The sequence below is a fragment of the Taudactylus pleione genome, unplaced genomic scaffold, assembly GCF_031769625.1.
Source record: "Taudactylus pleione unplaced genomic scaffold, aTauple2 ptg000109l, whole genome shotgun sequence".
Classification (NCBI taxonomy): domain Eukaryota; kingdom Metazoa; phylum Chordata; class Amphibia; order Anura; family Myobatrachidae; genus Taudactylus; species Taudactylus pleione.
In genome coordinates this window covers 4,131,306-4,155,552 of record NW_028284511.1, presented here as the reverse complement: position 1 = coordinate 4,155,552, position 24,247 = coordinate 4,131,306, and the positions used below count along the sequence as shown (strand labels likewise).

General features: G+C 42.0%; 1 protein-coding gene across 1 annotated transcript in view; it reads left to right on the top strand.

The window, feature by feature from the left end:
- Positions 1–290: 290 nt before the first annotated feature.
- Positions 291–24,247, top strand: part of LOC148525219 (uncharacterized) — a 135,565-nt gene continuing 111,608 nt past the window's right edge. The window contains exons 1-11 of the mRNA XM_088471029.1: positions 291–363; positions 7,635–7,679; positions 10,825–11,086; positions 11,187–11,304; positions 12,123–12,210; positions 14,289–14,395; positions 18,554–18,770; positions 21,347–21,472; positions 21,585–21,702; positions 22,785–22,923; positions 23,180–23,290. Of these exons, the coding sequence (XP_088327155.1) occupies positions 291–363; positions 7,635–7,679; positions 10,825–11,086; positions 11,187–11,304; positions 12,123–12,210; positions 14,289–14,395; positions 18,554–18,770; positions 21,347–21,472; positions 21,585–21,702; positions 22,785–22,923; positions 23,180–23,290 (1,404 nt within the window). The remainder of the gene's footprint in view (positions 364–7,634; positions 7,680–10,824; positions 11,087–11,186; positions 11,305–12,122; positions 12,211–14,288; positions 14,396–18,553; positions 18,771–21,346; positions 21,473–21,584; positions 21,703–22,784; positions 22,924–23,179; positions 23,291–24,247) is intronic.

The following is a 24,247-nucleotide window of genomic DNA, read 5'->3' as shown; positions in this document are numbered from 1 at the left end:
CCGCTATATGGTTAAAACAAAAATACCCACCTAACCATTGTCGCAGGTCATTCCTCATTATATCAGACTGTGAATTCAACTTGTTACATATTATTTTATAGTCTAAAATTAAGGAGTTACTCTCTGATTGTTTTTTTTTCCTTAATAGCTTAAGGGTTAAAATCAAGCAACATGCTAAGAAACCTTAGGAGAAATGGGATGTACTATTAGTGTAATCTGGGATACAGCCAAGTTCTAGGCAATATAAGTTGGGCTAGCTAACCACACAGTTCAGCTTTGCTTGTGCAAATATGGTTCTCTCAGTTAAAGGTCCAGCAAAGCTATGGATTCTGATATGGGTTTTCTCTTCTTGGAATCAACTTGGTAAGCACTAATAATGATTTTAATAGATAATTATTTAATGTCAGACAATATTATCAATATAGAGATGATTGCCAATATGGTATCTCAGTAAATAATATTAATATAAAGCATATGTTATTATATAAAGCAAATAACCAGTTATTTTGTGTATTTGTAACAACTAAATAAACAACATATAAGTAGCTATAATACCTGTTGTGACAGTCTTATGTATTGTACATTCATACATTTTTACCACAGTCACTGAGAAGATGGTGAACAATACTGACACTAGACAAGCATTGAGGAAAATGTTCTGTATAATTAATTCCCTGAATCAGTCATCCCAGTGATGTCATTTTCTACAGTAGTTATAAATAGTGATACAATTCCCTGGACGTAGACACCATCTGTCTTAAGAGTTGGTAGCACAAAATAGTAAAGCTGCCATGTTAGATATGACAATACTGTATTTCTACTAGGGGTGAGCGGGTTCGGATTTCTGAAATCCGAACCCCCCTCGAGCCCCCCCGATCCGAGTCCGATCCGAGTCAGGCTCGACTTTTCCCACCTGACTCGGATCTGAAATTGAGGCAAAACGTCATCATCCCGCCTTCCGAGTCTCGCGGGTTTTGGATCCTATATAAGGTACCCGCGTCGGTGCCATTTTCTCACTCGGCTGTGGACAGTGAAGAGGGAGGGTGGGAGTTAGGGCTGTGTAGTGTAGTGTAGTGTAGTGCTGCTGTTGTCCACTACATCAAAGTCCATAGGGGCTGGCTGTGTTGTGCTGTGCTGCTGTTGTTAATAGGGGCTGTGTCCACTACTTCAAAGTCCATAGGGGCTGGCTGGACTGTGTTGTGCAGTCAGTTCTCCATAGGGGCTGTGTCCACTCCAAAGTCCTGTGCAGTGTCCCAGTCCTAAAGGGGTGCTGTAGTGTTGTCCAGGGGGTGCTCTGTCCATCAGGGGTGCTCCCACCAAGTGCTAAAAAAATAATATATTTTCTGTGTTTGTGAATTGTGTGCGCAGTAGCCACACGTGCATCAACAAAGTAGTGCCAAGCGTGCGCCTGTGTCATAAGTAAAGGGCCGGCTGGCTTGACCGTTAAAGGGTGCTGTAACCCCCGAAAGTACACTCCAGTCCAAACCAAAAAAAAAATTATTTTCTGTGTTTGTGAATTGTGTGCGCAGTAGCCGCACGTGCATCAACAAAGTAGTGCCAAGCGTGCGCCTGTGTCATAAGTAAAGGGCTGGCTGGCTTGACCGTTAAAGGGTGCTGTAACCCCCAAAGTACACTCCAGTCCAAACCCAAAAAAATATTATATTCTGTGTTTGTGAATTGTGTGCGCAGTAGCCGCACGTGCATCAACAAAGTAGTGCCAAGCGTGCGCCTGTGTCATAAGTAAAGGGCCGGCTGGCTTGACCGTTAAGGGTGCTGTAACCCCCGAAAGTACACTCCAGTCCAAACCAAAAAAAAAATTATTTTCTGTGTTTGTGAATTGTGTGCGCAGTAGCCGCACGTGCATCTACAAAGTAGTGCCAAGCGTGCGCCTGTGTCATAAGTAAAGGGCCGGCTGGCTTGACCGTTAAAGGGTGCTGTAACCCCCAAAGTACACTCCAGTCCAAACCAAAAAAAAAATTATTTTCTGTGTTTGTGAATTGTGTGCGCAGTAGCCGCACGTGCATCAACAAAGTAGTGCCAAGCGTGCGCCTGTGTCATAAGTAAAGGGCCGGCTTGCTTGACCGTTAAAGGGTGCTGTAACCCCCAAAGTACACTCCAAACCAAAAAAAAAAAATTTCTGTGTTTGTGAATTGTGTGCGCAGTAGCCGCACGTGCATCAACAAAGGATCAGCGCCAAGCGTGCGCCTGTGTCCCATAAGTAAAGAGCCGGCTGGCTCATTTCTTAAAGGCTGGTGTAACCCACAAAGTGCACTACTCTCCAGCAAAAATAAAAAAATATTTTCTGTGTTTAGCCGCACGTATATATCAAATCGATATAACATAAATGGAGGACCAAACTTTCTCCGATAAAAATAAAATAGAGAAAGATCAAGAAACACTTCCTCCTAGTGCTGAAGCTGCTGCCACATGACAAAGACGATAACATGCCATCAACGTCGTCTGCCAAGGCCGATGCCCAATGTCATAGTAGAGGGCACATACAATCCCAAATGACAAAGTTCAGGAAAATGACCTTGAAAAAAACATTTAAATCAGCTGAAGAGAAACATAAACTTGCCAATATGCCATTTATGACACGGAGTGGCAAGGAACGGCTAAGGTCGATCCCTAGTATGTTCATGACTAGTGGTTCAGCTTCACATGACGATGGAAGCCCTCCTCCCACTAAAAAAATCAAAAGAGTTAAGCTGGCAAAAGCACAGCGAAGAACTTGCTTTCTAAGAAGATATCACAAATCCCCAAGGAGAGTCCAAGTGTGGTGGTGGTTGCGATGCCTGACCTTCCCAGCACTGGACGGGAAGAGGTGGCTCTTTCCACCATTTGCACGCCCCCTGCAAGTGCTGAAAGGAGCACCCACAGTCCACTTGCTGATATGCAAATTGAAGATGTCACTGTTGAAGTACAACAGGATGAGGATACTGGTGTAGCTGGCGCTGAGGAGGAAGGTGGCGAGGAGGATTCTGATGGTGATGTGGTTTGTTTAAATCAGGCTCCGGGGGAGACAGTTGTTGTCCGTGGGATGAAAAAGCCCATCACGGTCATGCCTGGGCAGAAGACCAAACATTCCACCTCTTTGGTCTGGCAATATTTCTATCCAAATCCGGACAACAACTGTCTTGCCATATGTACCATATGTAAAGGTGAAATAAGTAGGGGTAGGGACGTCAACCACCTAGGAACTTCCTCCCTTATACGGCACCTGCAGCGCGTTCATAAAAAGTTACTGTCAAGTTCAGAAACTTTGGCTAAGACCGTAAGCAGTCCAGGGACACCTAAATCCCGTTGTCCTGTTGTATCCAAGCGCCTGCAAACCACACCGTCAACTCCCTCCTCGTCAATTTCCTCCTTAGTCAGGATCGGAAGTAGTCCTGCAGGCCATGTCACTGGCATGACTGACTCTCCTATCCGGGATTCCTCCGGAGGATCCTGCATTGCTACGCCTACTGCTGCCGCTGCTGCTGTTGCTACTGCTGGGAGTCGTTCATCATCCCAGAGAGGAAGTAGGAACACCACTACTTTTACTAAACAATTGACCCTCCAACAGTCCTTAGCGAGGAGGATGAAGTACGACAGCAGTCATCCTGAAGCAAAACGTATAACTGAGGCCTTGACTGCTATGTTGGTGTTAGACGTGCGTCCGGTATCCGCCATTAGTGCAGTGGGATTTAGACAATTGATGGAGGTAGTGTGTCCCTGGTTCCAAATCCCGTCTAGATTCCACTTCACTAGGCAGGCGATACCGAGACTGTACAGAAACGTCAGAAAAAGTGTCCTCAGTGTCCTGAAAAATGCCATTGTACACAATGTCCACTTAACCACGGACATGTGGACAAGTGGAACAGGGCAGACTAAGGACTATATGACTGTGACAGCCCACTGGGTAGATGTATCACCTTACGCAGCAACAGCAGCAGCGTCACCAGTAGCAGCATCTCAGAAACGCCAGCTCGTTACAAGGCAGGCTACGCCGGTTTCAGTAAGAGGCACACCGCCGACAACCTCTTAGAGAAACTGAGGGAAATCATCGCCCAGTGGCTAACCCCACTTAGACTCTCCTGGGGATTTGTGATATCTGACAACGCCACCAATATTGTGCGGGCATTACATCTGGGCAAATTCCAGCACGTCCCATGTTTTGCTCACACAATAAACTTGGTGGTGCAGAATTTTCTGAAAAGCGACAGGGGCGTGCAGGAGACGCTTTGGGTGGCCCGAAAAATTTCTGGCCACTTTCGCCATTCAGCGACTGCGTGCCGAAGACTGGAGCGAATGCAAACACTCTTGAACCTGCCCCGCCATCACCTGAAGCAAGAGGTTGTGACGCGGTGGAACTCAACCCTCTATATGCTTCAGAGGATGGAGGAGCAGCAAAAGGCCATACAAGCCTATACATCCACCTATGACATAGGCAAAGGAGGGGGTATGCACCTGACTCAAGCGCAGTGGAGAATGATTTCCATGTTGTGCAAGGTTCTCCAGCCCTTCGAACTTGCCACACGTGAAGTCAGTTCAGACACTGCCAGCTTGAGTCAGGTCATTCCCCTCATCAGGCTTTTGCAGAAGCAGCTGGAGAAAGTGAAGGAGGAGCTAAGACGGAGCGATTCCGCTCGGCATGTGGGACTTGAGGATGAAGCCCTTCATTCGCTTTGCCAGGATTCCAGGGTGGTCAATCTGTTGAAATCAGACCACTACATTTTGGCCACCGTGCTTGATCCTAGGTTTAAAGCTTATGTGGTGTCTCTCTTTCCGGCCGACACAAGCCTGCAGAGGTGCAAAGACCTGCTGGTGAACACACTGTCAGCTGAAGCGGAACGTGACACGTCAACGGCTCCTTCTTCATTTTCTCCCGCAACTGGGGCTGCCAGGAAAAAACTTAGGTATCCTAAGCAACCCGCTGGCGGTGATGCAGGGCAGGCAGGACCAAGTTTGGACATCTGGTCTGGACTGAAGGACCTGGCAACAATTTCTGACATGTCTACTGTCACTGCATATGATACTGTCACCATTGACAGAATGGTGGAGGATTACATCGGTGACAGCATCCAAGTAGGCATGTCAGACAGTCCATACCTGTACTGGCAGGAAAAAGAGGCAATTTGGAGGCCCCTGTACAAACTGGCTCTATTTTACCTGAGTTGCCCCCCCTCCAGTGTGTACTCCGAAAGAGTGTTTAGTGCAGCCGGGAACCTTGTCAGCGAAAGGCGTAGGAGGTTGCTTCCACAGAATGTGGAGAAGATGATGTTCATCAAAATGAATTATCAGCTCTTCCAGGGAGACCAGCCTCCAGAAGGTACAGAGGGACCTGTGATTGTGGATTCAAGTGGGGACGAGTTAATACTTTGTGAGGATGAGGATGTACACACTGAAGAGGGTGAGGAATCGGTGGATGAGGAGGATGAGGATGACATCTTGCCTCCGTAGAGCCAGTTTGTGCAGGGACACATTAATTGCCAGCTTGTTTTGTGGGGGCCCAAACGAACCAATCATTTCAGCCACAGTTGTGTGGCAGACCCTGGCGCTGAAATGATTGGTTTGTTAAAGTGTGCATGTCCTGTTTATGCAACATAAGGGTGGGTGGGAGGGCCCAAGGACAATTCCATCTTGCACCTCTTTTTTTTCTTTGCATTATGTACAGTTTGGGGCCTAGTTTTTCAAACTGCCATCCTGTCTGCCACTGCAGTTTCACGCCTAGATGGGTCACGTGTTTGTGCTGCCCACTCGTGTCGCTTAGCATAGTCATCCAGCTACCTCGGTGCAACCTTTTGGACATAAAAACACTATTGTGAGGTGTGAGGTGTTCAGAATAGACTGGAAATGAGTGGAAATTAAGGTTATTGAAGTTAATAATAGCATAGGAGCAGAAAAACCTACAAATTCTGTGATTTTAGCTGTTTTTATGCTTTTTTCAAAAAAATACAGATCCAAAACACAAAACCCAGAACCCAAAACACGGAAGGGTGGTTTTGGCAAAACCAATCCAGATCCAAAACCAAAACACAAAACACGAAAAGTGGCCGGTGCACACCCCTAATTTCTACAGTGTGATAATGTTCCGCATCTCTTTTACCACTTTTTTTTTAAAAGCCAAGGTTTTTGAGCAACACTGAATCCTATCACAAATAGAGATGTGTAGTTCGGTTCTCCAGAAATTCAAATTAACCCGAATGTCGTGATCCTGGACAGATCCGGGTCGCAGTTCTCATCTCCTAAAGAGATCCAGATAAATCCGCGTTGTGGTTCTGATATTCCAGGGGTTTGGAATTTGGTTTTTAAATCTGAATTTTGGGTTTTTGATTGCAAGAATTACATGATTGTAGCTGTTTTTAAAAAATTTTAATAAGTTTTGTAAAAAAACAAAAACAAAACACAAACATAAATCCAGATTCCAAACCAAAATACGGAGGTCAGTGCACATCTCTAATCACAAAGTGTATATGGACTGAGGGCCGGATTCAGCTTTGGGAATAGAGTGAGAAACAGCATGTAACTGATCATATTGGTGAAACCATGCTGCACTGCAGGTGGGGCAGATGTAATATGTGCAGATAGTTAGATTTGGGAGGAGTGTGTCCAAACTAATATCTAAAGCTGCCCATCCACTAGCAGACCTCAAAACGACAGCACAATTACGACAAATTAATCGTGCAGTCGTTTGTCAGTCTGTGATGTGCCTTAATAGAATGAGCAGACGTTCAGTGTAGGCTCATCAATAATCTGCAAACATGCTGAACCTGACATTAACGTCAGGTTGTCCAGCATGTTTGCCCGATGATAGATGTCTAAACAACCAATGGGAGCGTGCATCGCTGGGCATTTTAGACTTTTTTAAACAATTTGCAAATGATTTTCAAACGATTATCGAACGATCGAACTATAACGATATCGTAATTGTTCAATCGCTCAATTTAATCGTCTAGCGGATGGGCACATTAAGTTGCAGTGTAAAAATAAAGCTGTGCAGTATTTGTGGGCTACATGCAAAAGCAGCCAGTATTTACCCTGCATGCAAAATAAAATGTATGTATTTGCACCCCTTGTATTGCATCATGGTTTGTCCTGGTGCACCGTTACATGCTCTTTCTCACTCTATTCCCAAAGCTGAATCAGACCCTGTATTGGCAGGTCTTCCTTAGCCCTGCCAATGGGATACCAATGCTAATGTTCCATGACCAACCAGGTGCTCCAGACATCTGCAATAGGATATTCCCTTCTTTGCATTATGTGGATGGAAAAGCCTGGATAATTAAAATTATAGGAATTTGCTTCTGGTTAAGTTATTTTAACTGAGATTTACTGTACAGTGAAACAATGTATAATAAATGTGTGCCCATCTGTGCAATGCAGAATTCAGCAGGAATAAAAGTAACCACCAAAAATCAACATTCCACTAAGCTGTTCAGTCAGTAAATAAAAGAGTTAGATAACTAGAAGCCTTCATTGCGCCTAATGTGATTCAATAAAGCCCCTTTAGCTGAGGTTTTAATTTGAGTAGGTTACTGATTTCCAGGTATAAGTGAGAAGACTTCATGAACACACCAAAATACACTGTTAAGGTGATTGAACATGATTTACTAAAATGGGAGTTATTATTATTTGCATTTCCTGTATTTTAGGTCTTTCTATGCTTCAGCCAATGATGCCAACTGCAGCTTCAATACGTAAGTAATCTAAAAACATGAGAAACACATTTTAGATTCAGTATCATGTGTATTTTATAAATGCAAATTTGGGTAGGATTCCCAACCATATTGGCTTGATGACTCATCTAAATTTTACAGCATTTTGTATACAGTAGCTTGCTATAATATGCTTGATAGGTTGTGTGATAAAAAGCTGAGGCTAGAATTTCCTAACTGGTACAGATTATCTATGCATGGCATCTGCAGAAGTGTGCACATAGACTTACCTACTTTAGTCTAGTGAAGTAAGAGAATGTGGTTTTCTAAATACCTCCAAGAAACCCAAAATAGCTCTCTATCAATGTGGGTCCAGATTTCAATTATATACAGTATATACAACAATTAGTTATGCTGTAAAGCAAAGAGAGAGCAGACTTTAAGGTAAAGATCATAAAATGTAAGCCTGGCCCCATGCATGAAAACAGAATAGATGGGGTATATTTACTAAAGTGCAGGTTTTTAGAAGTGGGGATGTTACCCATAGCAACTAATCAGATTCTACTTAACTTTTATCTTGCACCTTATAGAAGATAAAATCTAGAATCTGATAGGCTGACTTCGGCAACATCTCCACTTACAAACCTCGCCCTTTGTAAATATACCCCAAGGCGTCATATAACATGTTCACGAAGGTCCTTAGGAGAAGACATCAGAGAACTTCAGACTGACTTTGTCATTGGGTCAACATATTTAGTTCACTGCATAGAAAATGCATGTAGTTTATTTTCCCCTCTTCGATATAGATGTGACTAGTAATGAGATTGCTAAGTTTCTGTACTGTCTCCATTAACATATCTATAATGTGTGCAGGGTGTGCAGTACACAGGGGAACTTGGTTTCAGGGGGGCAACACTGTACATCCTGCACCCATTGAATATACTTGTGCGACCATCCCTGAAGAAATCTCTGGGAAAATGGCACCGACACCATTTTCCTGGAGATATGCACTTGTGCAGTAAGCTAGTTCACAGTGCTAAGGCGTTCACTGCACATGTGCAGGCACAAAGAGATTAGGGGATGCTGAAGGCTGCACACAGGCCCCCTTTTCATATAAGATGCCCTTTGTTGTCCTTCAAGTTAATATGTTTTATCACCATCATTATTTATTTGTGTTGCTTCACAGTGTTATAGCTAACCCTATAATCAAAAAACCGCAAAGGAACACCAGGAACTTAAACATTAATCAGTGCAATAACTTGATTACTTGCTGCTTTCTATCATAGAGAATACTCAACCTTTATTGAGACAAAACAAATCAAGGGGCCTATTCATTAACCGATAAATAGCCTGGTAACCATACGGAAACGCTAGTTTCCGCATATTTAGGTTACCGGGCTATTCATCATCAGGGCTCCCAAATGGACCCCCTGATATTCAGCAAACTGCGAAAACTTTCAGTTTTCGGAGTTTGCTTCCGAGAACAAGCGCCATCTTAAGATGGCGCTTGTTCTTGGATCCCTGCTCCTTCCTATGGGAAGGTGTTCCAGTGATGCGAAGAGTGATCCAAGCGGATCTCTCCGCCACCTCCTCACTACCTCACCGGCGGCTTTGCGCATGCATGACCGTGGGTCACGCATGCGTAGCCGGGATGACGGGGAGGAGGGAAGTAACGCAGCTACTTCTGTAGCTGCGATACTAACCGAGGGGACAGCTGCTTTTCAGAGCAGTTGTTAGCGCACCGGAGCAAAGATGAATTGCTCTGGTATCACGTTACCCCGGCTGTGAGTTGGATACTAAACTATCCCTCACAGCGAATTCAATACTTCATCATCGGAGGCCGTATGATGAATAGACCCCCAAAAAGAAATTGCTAGTAATCAATATTTAATGGTCAAATATAGAATAACTATAGCTAGTATTTCCGGTCTAGACATGGCTGCATATTAGGACTGTACAAGCAGCCGGGAGGCACATCACTGTGAGTTCACTTCACTTTTAAAGAATGTGATCAAGGAGTTAACAATAATCATACTAACCATTTTTTTGCTGAATGAAAAACAGATAATTATGATAACCTATTTTCCCTGGCCAGGATGGGACATTAAAATATCACTAAGGGAATCGGTAAGAATTACATTCAAATCCCGACAGCGGCTGCCCAACATGGGTGAAAACCCTGATCGTCCCCAGGTAAGTATTTACTAACCTAACATCCCCCCCTAACCCTAACCCTCATTAGGGGTGCCTAATCCTAACCTTCCCCCCAGTGCCTAACCCTAATCCCCCCTCTGCCTAAACCTAACCCTCCCTTCCCCGCCGCCTAAACCTAAGTCCCCTGGGAGGTGCCTAACCCTAAGTCCCTCCCGGGGGTGCCTAACCCTAACCCTCCCTTCCCCTAGGCTAACCCTAACCTTCCGGGTGGAAGTGCCGAACCCTAAGCCCCTAACCCCCCCGTCCTAAACCTAACCCTTCCCCCCCGTAGCTGTCCGCAGCAGTGCCCGGAATCCCTTTGATTGGGATGCCGGGCTTCGGTCTCCCGGCGTTGGTAAAATGACAGGTGTCTAGATTTAGACGCCTGTCATTTAACCCTTGCCAGGATAAAGCAGTCGGGAAGCCGGCTGTCGGGATTATGTCCACCGGCTTCCCGACTGCATAACGTCAATAGATCTGAGCAATTAACCAATTCCTGTGCTGGGACTTTTTAGAATACCATGTTAGCATAAATTGTTTTTAAATACCGGCTGGTGTTTTATGTTATTATTTTATTTGTGATTTTACTCTATATTTGACCATTAAATATTGATTACAAGCGCTTTCTTTCTTGGTTTGTTTTAACCCTATAATCCCATTGCCTACTATGTATTCAAGTGATTTTAGCCAATGGAAAACCTGTATAAATTGGAACTATATATATCTAAGCTAAAAAGACAAAGATTATGTCTGTATGTCAGGTGGGTCACCCAGAGTCATGTTTGAGATGATTTATAGATCTCCAGGTGATTGCAAAAGCTCCACTCACATGAAAGCAAACTCTTATAACCACACATTGCTTACATGATAAATTAAGTGCCTAAAGTCTTTATATTAGTATAGTATTTCCTAAACTGGAGGAGGTCAGGTAACTTGTCATGAACATTTTTTCTGCTGTGACTTCCATTGATTTAATTATTGTTCTGACCTGCAGCACAATTTGCAAGTCATAGTGACCAAGTTTGCAGCACGTGGGGAAATTACCACTTCAAGACATTTGCTGGAGATATATACCACTTCCCTGGGACTTGCAACTATGTATTTGCTTCTCATTGCAAGAGCAGCAGTGAAGACTTCAACATTCAGATCAGACGGAGTATTAAAAACAGTGTCCCTCTTATAAGCCATATCACAGCGAGAATCGATGGAGTGGTGGTGGAGATATTAAATAAATCCATTATGATGGATGGGGTCTTGTAAGTTCTTTTTAAGCCTTACTAATTGGAAGCTGTTAATCTGCTTTTCAAAACACAACAGCCACTTATGAAATGATCCCCGGTTTATCTGTTCTTGCAGGATTACAGAAATACCATCTGAAAAGTCCAGAGTTCATATTGACAAAATTGGCGTTAACCTGAGGATTGCAGCCTCCAGTGGTCTTGTCCTTCTGTGGAATGGAGAAGACAGTCTACAGGTATTTTATAATTTATTATAAGTTTTTCTAACCTCACAGTGAAACTGTTATTACATCATTGTTTGTATTAATTTTTGTAACATTATAACATGAATCTCACAGATTCAGTGGAATAGAACGAAGTATGGATTGCTATTTAACCTACTGTACTTCTTACCTTTAAAAAATTACAGTTAAGCTTGTGAGTATATACTCACATGGCTGATAAACGTGAAAGAGTATATTTGTTTATGGAAAATCTGGTTACTGATTGAAGCTCTGCAAAGTCATGGCTTTAGGAGCAGTGAGTTATATTTTACAAATTAATATTCAATAAAGCACATTTACTACAGTATTGAGATTTTGTAGGCATTTAAATGCTGTGTACACTGATCAATAAATATATTGATCAAGCACCTTCTCATTCTGTAGATAATTTTTTAATATGTATTTTATCTCAAAGATGCTTCTACTCATATAGATGAAAACTTTGCTCCCAGTTATTTGTGCCCAGTAATATGTTTATTTTCGGCATCTCCTGATTTTTGTGATCATCCCTTAAAAAGGCAGATAATCCTTACTTTCAAAGTACTATGTAGGGTATTTGTTTTTCTCTGTAGACCATACTCCAAAGTCTCAAACATGCTGAAATATAGATAATAAACTCAGATTTTTTGATACAAGAACAATGGATAAAATGTCACTGGGGCTTAGGAAGACGTAAAAACTGACTTTAGAATCAATTAGAAAAATGCTTTGCAAGAAACATAATAGAAAAAATAAATGTCCTTATAATTTAAAAAAATATAATTTATTTCTTCAAAATCTTTATATTTTAGTTGAAACTGAACCGAAACAAATATGCCAACCAAACCTGTGGAATGTGTGGTGATTTCAATGATGTTGGAGGTTTTACAATGATGGATGGTAAGACATTTTTTTAAGGGTTTAACAAATAAATATTTATTAATTAATACTCAAGAAAAAGTGAATGCAAAAATAGCAAACTTCCATTCTCAATCAGGACTCCATTTAATATTGTAATTTATTGCCAGTGGCATATTTTGTTCATAATCGCAGTCAATTGAACGAATATGCCACCATCATTTAAAATTACTTTCTACCCCTAGGGGTTCACTTTTAACCAATCTGCGAGGTCACATGATGTCCCTTTCCTCGGTGGCATCCTTTGCTGTGTTGCTGGAAGTCTAACTCTGCCAGCAACAGGCTAGCGAGAAATGCACATGCCTAACATTGTACTTACACCCAGCGGAGAAAGGTTTCACTGAAGATGGAACAGCTTTTTCTTGCAATGGGGACTGTACTGCTAACACCATCTTATCGAGTGCTAAAAGGATTATGGGGTCTATGTACTAAGCAGTGATAAGAGACAGAGAGAAAAGTGATAAGTAAGTGATAAGGTGCCAGCCAATCAGCTCCCAACTGTCATCTCACAGGCTGTGTTTGAAAAATGACAGTTGGGAGCTGACTGGCTGGCACCTTATCACTTTTCACTCTGTCTCTTATCACTGCTTAGTACATAGACCCCTATGTCTCATTGTTAAATGGAGCACTTAGAGCTGTACACATCTCAAAATGTGTCCAGCTACGTGTCAATGGCATACTCTGGGTATGCAATAAGTTTCTGGATGCACAAAAAGTATTATATTTACAAACACAGTGAGCATTACATTTTTTTAAAGTATTCACCAGAGGAGTTTGTACACAGTTGCATGTGCTCAAACCACTTGGTGAAGCAGCTGGACTAGTCTGAAGCAGATTTGTCTTCTTCGTGCTGGATGAAGGTCTCCACTGCAGCTTCCAGTGACTCAAAATGAATCCCACGCATCTTGCGCTTTATTTCTAGGAAAACAAAGAAGTCACAGGGGGCCAGGTTTCAACTGAACAGAGGATGACTAAGCTCCTGGATGTGTTCATGGGCTAGAAAATCCACCACTGTCCTGGACTTGTGAGCAGGTGCATTGTCGAGTGCAAGTTCTTGGACGGTGTCTGGAAATGGCTTCCAGCACTTGATGAAGATATTGGTTGGTGTACTAGTCCCCGGTCTAGGCCACAAAAACAGTCACCATCTGCTTGGCCATGCTGCTCTTATGTCGGAAATTCTGTGGTGGGGGAGATGTATCAAGCCTTGGAGAGAGAGATAAGGTGGAGAAGTGACCAATAGCAGCCAATCAGCTTCTACTGTAACTGTTATTTTTCTAACACCATATTTGAATTAACAGTTAAAATGTGATTGGTTGCTTTGGGCAACTACTCCACTTTATCTTTCTCCAAGGCTTCATACATCTCCCCCAAAGAGAACCGACACATGCTGTATCCACAAATGAAGACTTGCATGTCTATGGCACTTGCACCTCCTTGGAATTGGAAAAGCAGATTTATTACTTATCTGTGGGATATCCTATTTATAAAGAACACATTATAACCTTCTAGTCTGTAACAGAGATTCCCAGTCTTTGTGGCACACAGGACAAACGTGTTATGTGATTTGTATTTGGGCTATTACAACTGTGTTGTTAAGTAAGAATAATCATATAAAATTTCAGGTTCATGTAAAAGTGACATACATATTCACATGTAATCACTTGGTCAATAGCTTCCACATGTTTCAATAGTTTTTTTCTCAACAGCCACTTAACACATCTTGCACCAGTTCCTGAAAACTCATAAATATGATTTACTTAAGATCTGTGATCATTTCTTTAAATCCTTTAATCATCACAATTTTCTTTTATGTAAAGCTTTATTTATTACTTTAATATATCTGAAGTGTTTCATAAACTCCTTTAAAGAGTTAGCTGTTGCTGCAAAACTATGTGACGGAGATAATCCATGATATAAAATTCTCAACTGAGTGGAATAACAGTCATTGAAAAATTCCATATATGGTAATGATTAAAACTTTCAGTGCTAAGCAGATAATAATTATAATAATAATAATAATAATAATATTATTATTAACAGTACATCCTTCCTATGTTTAGGTATCAAGCTTACTCCAGTGCAGTTTGGAAACTTTCAGAAAGTGAATGGTCCAATGGAAGATTGCCCAGACGTATCCCCTCCTATGCTGACTGACTGCATAGATGAGGTAAAACACAAACTTTAGTTTTAATTATTAATCTTTTTGCTTCAAAATACCCTTATTAAAATATTCTATACTAATAACAAATTAGGAATTCAATTTTCTTTTAAACAATGTACAATTCTAGAAGCATATTTGTACCAATGGTATTTTTATCATCTTTTGTTAAAGCATTTAATAATTTTTGAATAGGTACATTTTGAATAAGAAGTGGGGAATGTTAACGAAATGATAGGATGGGTCAAGGTAATAGAATAGAAAGGCCTGTCTCCTAATTATCTACAGGTATTTGCATACCTACTGTATAACAAGAATCTACCGTTTGCATTAAATGCATTTTAAAGCAGGGACTCGAATATTAAGTAAGTCACGGAATGGGATTGAAATGCTTTTGCTGTTTAGCCTCCGGTTCAAATCCTGACAGCGGCTGGCCGACAGGATCAAGATCCCAACAGGGGCAGGGATGTACCCTAACCTCCCCTGTCCCCCCCCTTTCTCTCCCTTAGTGGTGCCTAACTCTAACCTTCCCCCCTAGTGCCTAACCTTAACCTACCCCTGGGGTGCCTAACCCTAAATCCCCCTTACCACTCCCTAAATCTAACCCTCCCGGGGGGTGCCTAACCCTAACCCAGGGGTTGCCTAACCCTCCAATCTCCCCCCCAAACCTAAACCTAACCACGCTAGACTCCCTAATCCTAACCCTATCCCTCCACGGCTAACGCTAATGGCACCCCGGACTTACCATCGCTCGAGATGTGGTCCTCTGCGTTCCGGCTTCGGGATTATGATAGGCGTCGATATTTCAATGCCTATCATAACTCCCTAGCCGGCGTTCCATTGTGATTGTCACATGACTACATCCCTCACTGTTGCCAAATTTAAACATACTGTACTCATCCCCTCGACCATACAAATATTGGGTAACCTTTATTGTTGATGCTTTACTCTTCACTGTGTGCATGGGAGGCAATAAAGGTGCTTTGCAAAGCTTTGCTACTGTACTGTATGTACATTTTGATGCATATAAAACATGGAAGGGATGTTTTTCAAACTTTTTACTGAGGTTAGTTACTGGTAGACATGAAACAGCAACCCAGGCAGCCAAGATAATATTTTTTGCATTGTTAAAGTAACATCTGAATTTCTCTCCAAAAAAATAGACATTTAGGTCATATTAACCGAATTGGCCACACTATTGCTAACATAAAAGTCTAACGTACTGAACAGATACATTTCCTTAAGTGACTGGTGCAATATAACTTTTTATGTAAAGTTTCTATATGTTTCTTTGATTAATGTTGCAATGGAAGATCTAATGAATCTTTGTCTTACCAGTATCGTACTCAGGTGGGGGTGGTTATTGAGCTGGTGGAAGGGCAAAATGTCTCTACAAATCACTTTCATGCTTCATTAAAGGTCTTGGCTTCAGCCATTCTAAATAAATTGTAAAATGCAGAAATGAATCCTTTTCTTAGAGAAGAATAATGACACAATGGGGAAATTTTCTAAGCAGCTGTTTTGAATGTGGATTACAAACCATCACACAACGCATGTTGCATTTACTAAACGGCAGTTTGGAGGATGAAAACCATACATGTAATTATCATAGAGGCAAGGGGTGCAGCTTCAATGGGGCCCAGGCAGCCTCCAGGGCCCAACCCTCCCCCTTCACCCAATCACACTGCACCTCAGAGGTATTCCAGCTAGCTGCTGCTGCCTGGCCTGCTGGGATGTTCCCAGACTACATGAAGGCCTTCTCCCAGCATCAGAGGGGAGAGATGGAGCTGGTCAGGACAGTAGTCTGCAGCAAGTGCACAGCTCCTGCACACTGTTAAGAAGAAAGAAGAAGCTGATGGTGCCTACAAGTCCACAGCCATGAATCGGAGTGTGAGTGCCCGCCCTGCACTGAATAGTGACTCACTGTGGCAGATTGCAGGCAGAGGAGCTAAGTGTGGCAGATAGGCACAGGAGGCCATGTAATGGGCATCCCTCTCTCAGTGGACTTAGTGGGATAGCAGTTATGAGCGGTCCAAATATGCTTCAGCTCAGCCATGCACTCTCCAGCTAATGGCTGCACAAACTCACACAGTGGACGAGGGGATGGCTTTTAAAAATTTTGCTATGGGACACACAAAGTTCTAGTTAGGCTCCTGGTAAAAACTCAAACATCATGCAAATTCAGGTCCTTTCCTTTTACTGCAGTTTTCACCATGTTGTATAATTATGATGTTCTGATATTTTGCCTTAACCCAACTGAAACCTTCAACTAATAATTATGCAAGATGATGAGACTCCAATTAGAGATACAGTAGATAATAGATACATTAAATACATCAGTTGTAAGTCGTGTTCCAACCAAGTGATTGACCTTTGCTTGTCAACTTGTATGGAAATACTAATTTGCTGGGAATAGTTGTTTTGACCTAATTATACTCAATCACAAAAATGGTAATGTGGGCATTATCTCATAGACCGCTGGAGTGTTGTCTTTTGTGTGCTGCTCATTGGGGAAATGCTCTAGATGAGTTTGCACTCCACTGAACATATTTATGAAATAACATAATCGCTTCATTGAACTAGACCTAATCTATATAGTACTGCATGCCAAAACAGTTCTACAGGAGGTAACATATGACACAGTGAGGCTACTCTTTAGTGAAGGCCAACACTCTGATGGCCAGAAGGCAAGTGAATCACTTATCTGACCTCAGAGATCCGATAAGTTATATCACTCAGTTCAATCCATAGCTAGGAAAGTTCATTAGACCTTGCTAGTACAAACTATGGGAGTGAGTCAATTAAGCCCACTGTGAATATCCCCGGGAAGGAGTTCTGGGAGCTATTTAATTCAGTGCACTGTTAAGTCCGACTTGAGCTGGAGAATGCTGGTTAGCGCGACTAAAGCTGGCTATTTAGTCACAAAAACCGGCATTCTCTGACAAAAGTGCCGACCGTGAGGTTGTTAGCGCCACACTAAGCCGGCAAACAACCTCGCGGCCGGCATTTTAGTCAGATTTCTCCTCGCACCCTGAGGATGGTGTGAGAAGAAATGCTTTAGTCTGCCTAATAGCACGCTGAATTGAATAGCTCTGGGAACTACTTCCCAGCGCTAATAACAACCCGCTTAATTGAATCGCCCCCAAAATGGGTGTAAGCAAACTTAAGTCTGCTGCTAATTTCCTGTTACATGCTGTGTACAGTGGGAATGTCTTATTACTGTGTCTTTCTTTGATCCTAATTTATGAATTTTGATTTCACTCATAGTTGGTGCTAACTTGTCAACCTCGGACTGTTCTAATTACAAAGTACAGTATTTAATGTCCTACTATCACTTAGGACATACTGTAACTGGTCTAAACATTCTGCCTCTGTCTCATACAAGGCATCAGAATGATGGTGATACTCTATGCACTTACTGTAGACCTGTTTCATTTCTCGCAAAGATACATTAATATTACAGAATTACAAATGCAAGTGTGGAACAAAGCTTTTTCATATTATGGCTCAGATTTATCAACGAGTGATATGCTTGGTATTACTAGTTATTAATCTCAAATGGTGCTCCAACTAATCAATCTCCTAACTGTCATATTTCAAACACATAACAGGAGGCGGGATGTATGATGCATCGCATTCGGGATGTGATGCACCCCACTTGTCTTCGCATGCATGCCGGCATTGGTAATGACGGTATACATGACGAACACTGCAATGGATTGCTCTCTCGGTAAGAGCGGCCCTTTGCGATGGAGGGACTTCCGGGTCTATGACCCAGAAGCACCAGTGGTGTCCTTCTGCGCATGTCCACGGGGGGAGCTGGGAGGGATCTGATTGGATCCCTCTCTCAACTCTCTCCCTATAGAAGTCCGTAGGCTTCTATGGGTAATGCCATCAGCAAGATGGAGTTACCCACCGCAACCAAGCCCCAGAGTGCTTCGCATTCCAAGTCTTGGTGCATATGAAATTGTGGTCATACCCGTATTTTTGTGGTTTGACCACATTTCTTCCCTTGATGCATCCCGCCCAGGAGCTGATTGGTTGAAGCACCATTTAAGATTAGTAACAAGTGATAACAATAATATCACACATTATTAAAAATGTCCCTATTCACAGGGACAAAGGGGCATCTTGACTTTGCACCAAGTATAGTTGTTTTTGTTCCAGGATGAGTCATGTAAGAAAACCCTGACATCTGCAGCCTTCTCCAGCTGTAACACCCTTCTAGAACCATTGGACTACATAGATGCTTGTGTGAAGGACCTTTGTCGGTGCACATCTGAGAACTGCATAAAGTTCCAGTGCACCATGTTTTCTGAATATTCACATCAGTGTAGCCATGCTGGAGGCGTACCTGGGAACTGGAGGAGTCCAAAACTATGCAGTAAGTGGCTAAACTGTAAAACAATATATAAATAACATGCAGTGCCTAAATAATATTTGTATTACTATACAATTAAGTAATAGCACTCATTAAGTATGTACAGCATATATATTTCATTTATTTAGCATCAGAGGCAGCAGTAGTACACACTGCCTTACATGATTAGAAGTCACAGACAATATAATAAATGTGTAACGCAAAGGAATTCATATGACAGGAAGAAAATGAGATTTCCCCAGACGGCATATAAATGGTAAGTACAGTAGGAACCCACACAGACACACAACAGACTCATCATGGAAATATTTCCATACACAGTAACGGTATGGTACAGTGAATATATTTGGCATACTTGATATGGGAAGCAGTCGGGAAGCCGACAGACAAAATCCTGATCGCCAGCTTCCAGACTGTCTAATCCCGGCAAGGTACTAATGACAGGCGTCGATAACCCGATATATTTCTGAGTGAGGTCTGACCTGCCTTAACTGTGCGTATGGGTCCGATGTTACTCGATGTTACCAATTGTTTCACTATGCAGTCAAAGTATACGGATGTGAGTAAGGGGAAGTGGGCGTCCTTATGTTAGGCTGCGATCGCAATGCAAATGCAAACATTTACATATCACCATTGATATTAGCAACTGCGTTGTGTGCGTATAAGCAGAATAGTGATCCTTGCAGATTCAGGCCCTGAGTTCTGAACTTACAGCAGATCCGAGCCGGTACTCTGTTCAACTCGGAAGCCCTAAGTGTTTTTGTTTATTAGGAAACGAAACCACACAATAACATTTAAAATAAGAACAACGAACACTAATCACATGAGTTATATGTCTACATACATTGTTCAACTAGTGTTGACATATAGCTATTAAAACTGTAAACAGAATAAAGGATTTAGGGGCCTATTTATCAAGCTGGTTTTTCATAAAATAATGCAAGAACCGCAGTTTCTGCATAACGTTATGTATCCTGGCTATTTGCAAAAATCTCCTGCAAAAGGCTAATCACCACTGCAGACTGCAGGCCCCATTAATGTCAGTATGTACCAAACTCCAAAATAGGAAGCTTTTTTAGAGTTTGGTCCCATTGGTTTACTCCACACTCAGATGATGTAAACCGCTTTATACCTATGGGGGTATTCTCGTAAAGCGAGGGATTTTCCGATCTGTCTCCTGCAACCGCTGTCTGGCTCCCGAATATGACACTGTTGGCATGCGCAGTGTTAGATTCTCATGAGGAATTTTTCACAAAGTGAAAGATTCCTCTGATATGCTGAGGATGTAACATTGCAGAGACAGCGGTTAGTATTACTGGCTGTCCCTGCGAGTTACACTTAATACATAGTGGGGATAATCATTTAAAATATGATTATCCCCGCTGCGATGTACAATGAAAAAAATTGCTGCAGTTCCTACATTTTTAGTAGATATCCCCCTCTTAGCTACAATTGGGTGAATTGAACTGTTGGGAAAAATCTAATGGAATGAATGTGAGTACTGCAAGTTGTTTTTAGATTTTCATTAGAGATGTGCACGGACCCAAGTGTTTTGGTATTCCTTTTCAGTGGCAAACGCAGGATTTCTAGAGGGGGGTTTCCAAATGCTTTAGTGAGTGTGTCCAGTCCATGAAGAGAGTATAATTAGAACTTAACCAGCTTTAATATGCGTCATACAAAGTACATTGTGTGTCATAATTCCAGCATATAGAGGACCAGCTATCACAGTAAGCCATTAAATGCAGCAGTAGGGCCATCCTGCCTGAGCTGAATGTTTTTATTTTAGATGTGGGCACCATTCCAGAACATTAGAGTCTGGGGGAGCAGCAGAACCTAGCACTGCCCTGGACATATATGTACATATTGGGCTCTATAGCAGCACACTCCTAACAGTGAATGTTTTCCAGATGTCCTAGTTGGTGCACAGGTTATTTATTACTGACTGATAGATGTTAAAAGATCCACAGGTGGTGCTAATTGTTTCATTTGTGATACTGAGAAGAACATGCAGCACTAGTAAAATTCTATTACATTACTATTTCTATTGTGGTCATGGTGTGAGCTAGGGAGGGGGGTTTCCAGGCAGACAGAACCCCCCCTGCGTTTGCCTATGGTTTTGGCAAAGCCTCCCTCAAGTGTTATGGTTTTGGTAAAACCAAATCAACCATCAAGTGTTTTGGTTCCAATTCAGTTTTGGTTTTGGATTGCTTTAAAATTTATAATAACAGTCCAAAACCGAGATTTGTTATTTAAATCCGAGTTCCAAATTATAGCAGACCTGAGCCAGGACTCATGTCTACTCTGAACCCCAAAAGTGATCCACGCTGGGATTTGATTAGACTCAGAACCCCTAAGGTTGGGTGTGGTTGTTTTTTTTTAGGAAACACAATCTGCAGAGCTCTAATTTTCATGTATAAACATTGGAATTAGCAAATTACAAGTTTAGAATTTGCAGATCAATTGAACCCTTCATAAATATGTACATGAGGAGATGATTTCTCCATAGAAGTTTGAAAGCTGTCCACTAGGCTGTAATGTATCTGTTTACCTATGTTTTGCCTCTTACTTTTATGTTTTAGCTCAGTCATGTCCTTTCAACATGGTATTCCAAGAACATGGCTCTCCATGCCCCAATACCTGTTCCAACACAGAGAGGTCAATGCTTTGTGAAGATCATGGTATAGATGGATGTTTTTGTCCACCAGGTAACCTTTATTTATATTTCTTGTAGTTTGCTTCTCCACTATTGCTACTCTTTGTTACATAGGTTTTCCAATGTCAGTTTCCTGTATAAGTAAAATACATTTCCTTCCTTAGGGACTGTGCTTGATGACATAAATAACACTGGCTGCGTTCCTCAAGAGGAATGTTTTTGTGTCTATAACAGTGAGACTTATGCTCCAGGCTCCACCTACAGTACCATATGCCGAGCATGGTGAGTTCACTAATAAATAAATAAAGCAGTGTGTATGATGCAAGTCATTGCTACCAATACAATTGTGTGTTTATATACTGTACCAAGTGAGATTTGATTTGTGCTCTATTCATAATGAAATTAATTAAAGACTGCATCACCGGATATGGTCAAAAACAATATGTAACACCTGCTCTCCTGCTTTTTGACTCTTGTCATGGGTGATAGGAACACACTAAGGGGCCTATTCATTATAACTTAATTTTTACAAATGCAGGTGAAAATGAAAAATTAACATTTTCACCTGCAATTGTGAATCAGCCCAAGATCAGACTCAGTCGCACACAGATGTGCAAATGTCGTACATCAAATCGATCAGTGCAATCTAGCAAAGTAGGTTTGTTGCTTCTAGTTGTTTTGGCTGTTTAGTGCGACTGAAGCCACAGAACACATCTGTATGATATATTCTGACATTAAGCTGAAAGAAAACTGCAACAGATAGTACTGTAGAGGGAATACATATGTTACACTGCCGGCCGCATGGCCGGCGGTTCAAATGCCGGCAGCGCCAGCCCGATGTGGAAGGAAATCCCGATCATGTGAAAGGTAAGTATTATCTAATCTAATCTACCCCCTAACCCTAACCCTCCTTTAGGGTGCCTAACCCTAACCTCCCCCCTGTGCCTAACCCTAAGCCCCCTCTAAGTGCCTAAACTTAACCCCCCCTTTCCCCGCCATCTAAATCTAAGTCTTCCGGGGGGTGCCTAACCCTAAGTTCCCCCCGATGGTGCCTAACCCTAGCCCTCCCTCCCCCTAGCCTAAACCTAACCTCCAGGGGGGGTGCCTAACCCTAAGTCCCCCCCCGGAACCCTAAACCTAACCCTCCCACCCCCCGGGCCGTCCGCGCTCGGCGCCCGGCATCCCTTCGATCAGGATGCCAGGCGCCGGTCTCCCGGCGTAGATTAATTAACCCTTGCTGGGATTCTGTAGTGGAGATGCCGGCGGTCGGCATAGCGACCGCCGGTATCATAAACGCATACCTTATAGAGGGTTTATGCTTGTGTCAGAATGCAATATAAATTGTATCACTCTTTTGTTCCTAGTAAATGCTCTGGAGGGAAGTGGAAATGTAAAGAACTGTCATGCAGAGGCAGTTGTTCGGTTGAAGGAGGGACACATATTACAAGTTTTGATGGGACCCGTTACAGTATCCATATGGACTGTAGTTATGTACTGGCAAAGGTAAATTATCTAAGAAACACTTGTGAGTAGCTAAAAAGAGGACATTCCTTTCAATGGGTTCCTAGACTTCCATACTAGTTAAAGACCATAAATGTGTTGTCTGAAAACAAACCAGTTTGTCTATTCATAGACTTTCACTTGGTTGATGCACTGAAATATATACAAATACCCTTTCATAATTCAGAATAAAGCTGGACATTCTGGATGAACATCTCATGTACATATATTTCAATATTTATCTTTCTATGTAATACAGCATTGCAGTGGCGATGATTTCACATTGCTTGGAGATATACGCAGGTGTGGAATAACTAACACCAAATCCTGCCTGAAAAGTGTCATTTTGAGCTTGAACAAAGGCGAAACTGTGAGTATAATTGTTAAATATAAAGTTGATAATTTAGCAATGCAGAAACACTTAGGAAACAGCAGTGAAGTATTAAAGGAATTGTCATGCTCAAGCATGTTTTCTCTATTATATCTACAGTATTTATTTGTTGTCAGAATACACACATTTGCCTGTGTTGTATGACATGTTGACATTCAGAATGTTGACATGGATGTTATGCACAATGCTGGCATGGTCTTAATGACCACATTGTGAATGTTGCCAGTTAGCATATTGACATACCAGTTTTACAGTGTTTGAGCACTACTCTAACCGCAGCCTGACCCTAACACTGATATGCACTGTACTGTTGACATTGTGACTGTCAACATACACAATGTCGGCATAATGACCATTTTGACATTATGTCCATATCAACATTGCAAATGTCGTCATTTTCACTGTTGACATTTCAACCATGTCAACATTCTGGTGTCAACATTCGGAATGTTGACTTTATAACTTCATTCCCATATTTGCCAGTACAGTACATCCTTTAGTTTAGATGGTTGGTCCTTTGGAATGTTGGTATGTATGGTAACACTGTATCAGTCAATCAACCACCAATCAGTCAGTATCTGTCACGTCCAAGACTTTGAAATCTAATATCTGAATGATTACTACAGTATGGTACTGCTGCAGAGATGAGCAATGTTAGAAAATGTTGTTTAATGACCTAAGCTGGTGGTGTAGTGTTGTCCAGCATTTCTTTTAGAAACACCTCTCTGTTCCTGAAAATGCCATTCATAAAGTTACAAGGATAGCCATGCCTATGCACATCTTATTTAATGTAGGGAGGAGCATTTCGGATTTGACTCAGTTTGTTCAGGTCTGAAAATAAGACAAAACATAATCTTTCCGCCACAGGAGATCCAAAACGTCCATGGAAGATAACATATTGCTTCAGTTTCGTATCCAAACATCCGATAAGTTGGC